This window comes from Triticum urartu, chromosome 1A (assembly GCF_056163025.1).
Source record: "Triticum urartu cultivar PI428250 chromosome 1A, HENAU_Tu73, whole genome shotgun sequence".
In the NCBI taxonomy this organism is placed as follows: domain Eukaryota; kingdom Viridiplantae; phylum Streptophyta; class Magnoliopsida; order Poales; family Poaceae; genus Triticum; species Triticum urartu.
The window spans coordinates 406,891,081-406,892,969 of record NC_141873.1 but is presented as its reverse complement, the minus strand read 5'-3'; the positions used below and the strand labels follow the sequence as shown (position 1 = coordinate 406,892,969).

The 1,889-nt window shown below is 47.8% G+C and overlaps 1 protein-coding gene across 1 annotated transcript; it reads left to right on the top strand.

Moving 5' to 3' along the window:
- Positions 1 to 283: 283 nt before the first annotated feature.
- LOC147991449 (E3 ubiquitin-protein ligase SINA-like 3) lies at positions 284 to 727 on the top strand. Its single transcript, XM_087538673.1, has 2 exons — positions 284 to 358; positions 449 to 727. The coding sequence occupies exons 1-2, from the start codon at positions 284 to 286 to the stop codon at positions 725 to 727; spliced, it is 354 nt and encodes a 117-aa protein (XP_087394799.1).
- Positions 728 to 1,889: the final 1,162 nt, after the last annotated feature.

The following is a 1,889-nucleotide window of genomic DNA, read 5'->3' as shown; positions in this document are numbered from 1 at the left end:
TTGTAGTAACCAAACTTCTCGTTGTTTTACGAGTTGACACGACACATCAAAGCACTGCACTCGATATATTTCAATAATTTGCATTTACCGATGCATTAATTACAACGCATGCATGCATGCATGCATGCCGTGACTCTCCTTTTGATACTTGCATGTGTTGATTTAATGCACCTTGAAGTGGTATGAATATGTGACGGTAAAGCTTTGTAATGCCCCGACCCTAAAGCGAGAGATGGTTGTGCACGAGGAGGGCGAGATCATGTAGACGGAACAGGACCCGATGATGGAGCTCTCTATGGTCTCCATGGTCCTCACCTTGCTCCACTGCCCCTTGTGCCTCCACCCCTTGAAGCCTCCAGTTATCAGGTTCGAATACACCTCGTCTGTTCAGCTGATCGAGCAAGGTGCAGGTTTCTTGATTGATGCGTTGTTCGATTGATTTGTGTAGTGCAAGGGAGGGCACCTAGCCTACACGGACTGCCGCTTCGAGTGCCCCGAGAACCAGCGGCAGTGCCAAAAGTGCGAGCACGGCGGTGGGTTCAACGTGCGAAACACGGCGGTGGACGCCGTCCTCTCCTCGGTGAGGATGGAGTGCCCGCACGAAGGTTGTGGGCTCTACGTCACTTACCACAAGCTTGCAGATCACCAGAGCGTGTGTACGCTCGCAACCTGCAAATGCCCCATGCCTGTCTGCGGCTATGAAGGCCCGCCGTCAGCGATCTTGTAGGATCGAAAGTATGTCTAGAGGGCGGGGTGATTAGACTACTTGACCAAATAAAAATCTAGCCTTTTCCCAATTTTAAGTCTTGGCAGATTTTAGCAACTTAGCACAAATAAGTAATCAACCTACACATGCAATTCTAAGAGTATAGCAGCGGAATGTAAAACAATTGCATATGAAGGTAAAGGGAGGAGTTTGAGGGAGCAAACGCAATGTAGACACGGAGATTTTTGGCGTGGTTCCAATAGGTGGTACTATCGTACATCCACGTTGATGGAGACTTCAACCCACGAAGGGTAACGGTTGCGCGAGTCCACAGAGGGCTCCACGCATGAAGGGTCCATGAAGAAGCAACCTTGCGTATCCCACCATGGCCATCACCCACAACGGACTTGCCTCACTAGGGTAGATCTTCACGAAGTAGGCGATCTCCTTGCCCGTACAAACTCCTTGGTTCAACTCCACAATCTTGACGGAGGCTCCCAAGTGACACCTAACCAATCTAGGAGACACCACTCTCCCAAAGGTAATAGATGGTGTGTTGATTATGAACTCCTTGCTCTTGTGCTTCAAGTGATAGTCTCCTCAACACTCAACTCTCTCTCATGGAATTTTATTTGGTAGAAAGATGATTTGAGTGCAAAACAACTTGAGGAAGGCTAGAGATCAAGATTTATGTGGTTGGATTGGAATATCTTGACCTCAACACAAGTGTAGTTGGTTCTCTCTCAGAAAATGCATGTTGGAAGTGTAGGCATATTCTGATGGCTCTCTCCATGAATGAAGAGTGGGTGGAGGGGTATATATAGCCTCCACACAAAATCTAACTGTTACACACAAATCACCAAACTCGGTGGGACCGAATCATATAACTGGGTCAGACCGATTTAGTTCAAAATGTGAACATTAGGATTTTCGGCGGGACTAATATGTCAACACGGTGGGACCGATTCCATTAGGGTTAGGGCATAACGTAATCTCAGTGAGACCGATTACACAAGCTCGGTGGGACCAATTTTGGTAATAGGCAAATAGAGAGTTGGTCAGGCAAACTCGGTGGGACCAATTCGCTCATCTTGGTTAGACTAAAACGTTATGAAGGGGAAACAGAGAGTTTGCATTGCAATCTCGGTGGGACCGATCGCTCATCTCGGTTGGACCGAAACGT

Excerpts from the sequence above, each read along its gene's own strand:
- LOC147991449 (XM_087538673.1), top strand. The coding sequence starts at position 284 with ATGGAGCTCTCTATGGTCTCCATGGTCCTCACCTTGCTCCACTGCCCC. Across the intron at positions 359-448 it reads TCCACCCCTTGAAGCCTCCA|TGCAAGGGAGGGCACCTAGC; the intron begins GTTATCAGGTTC and ends TGATTTGTGTAG.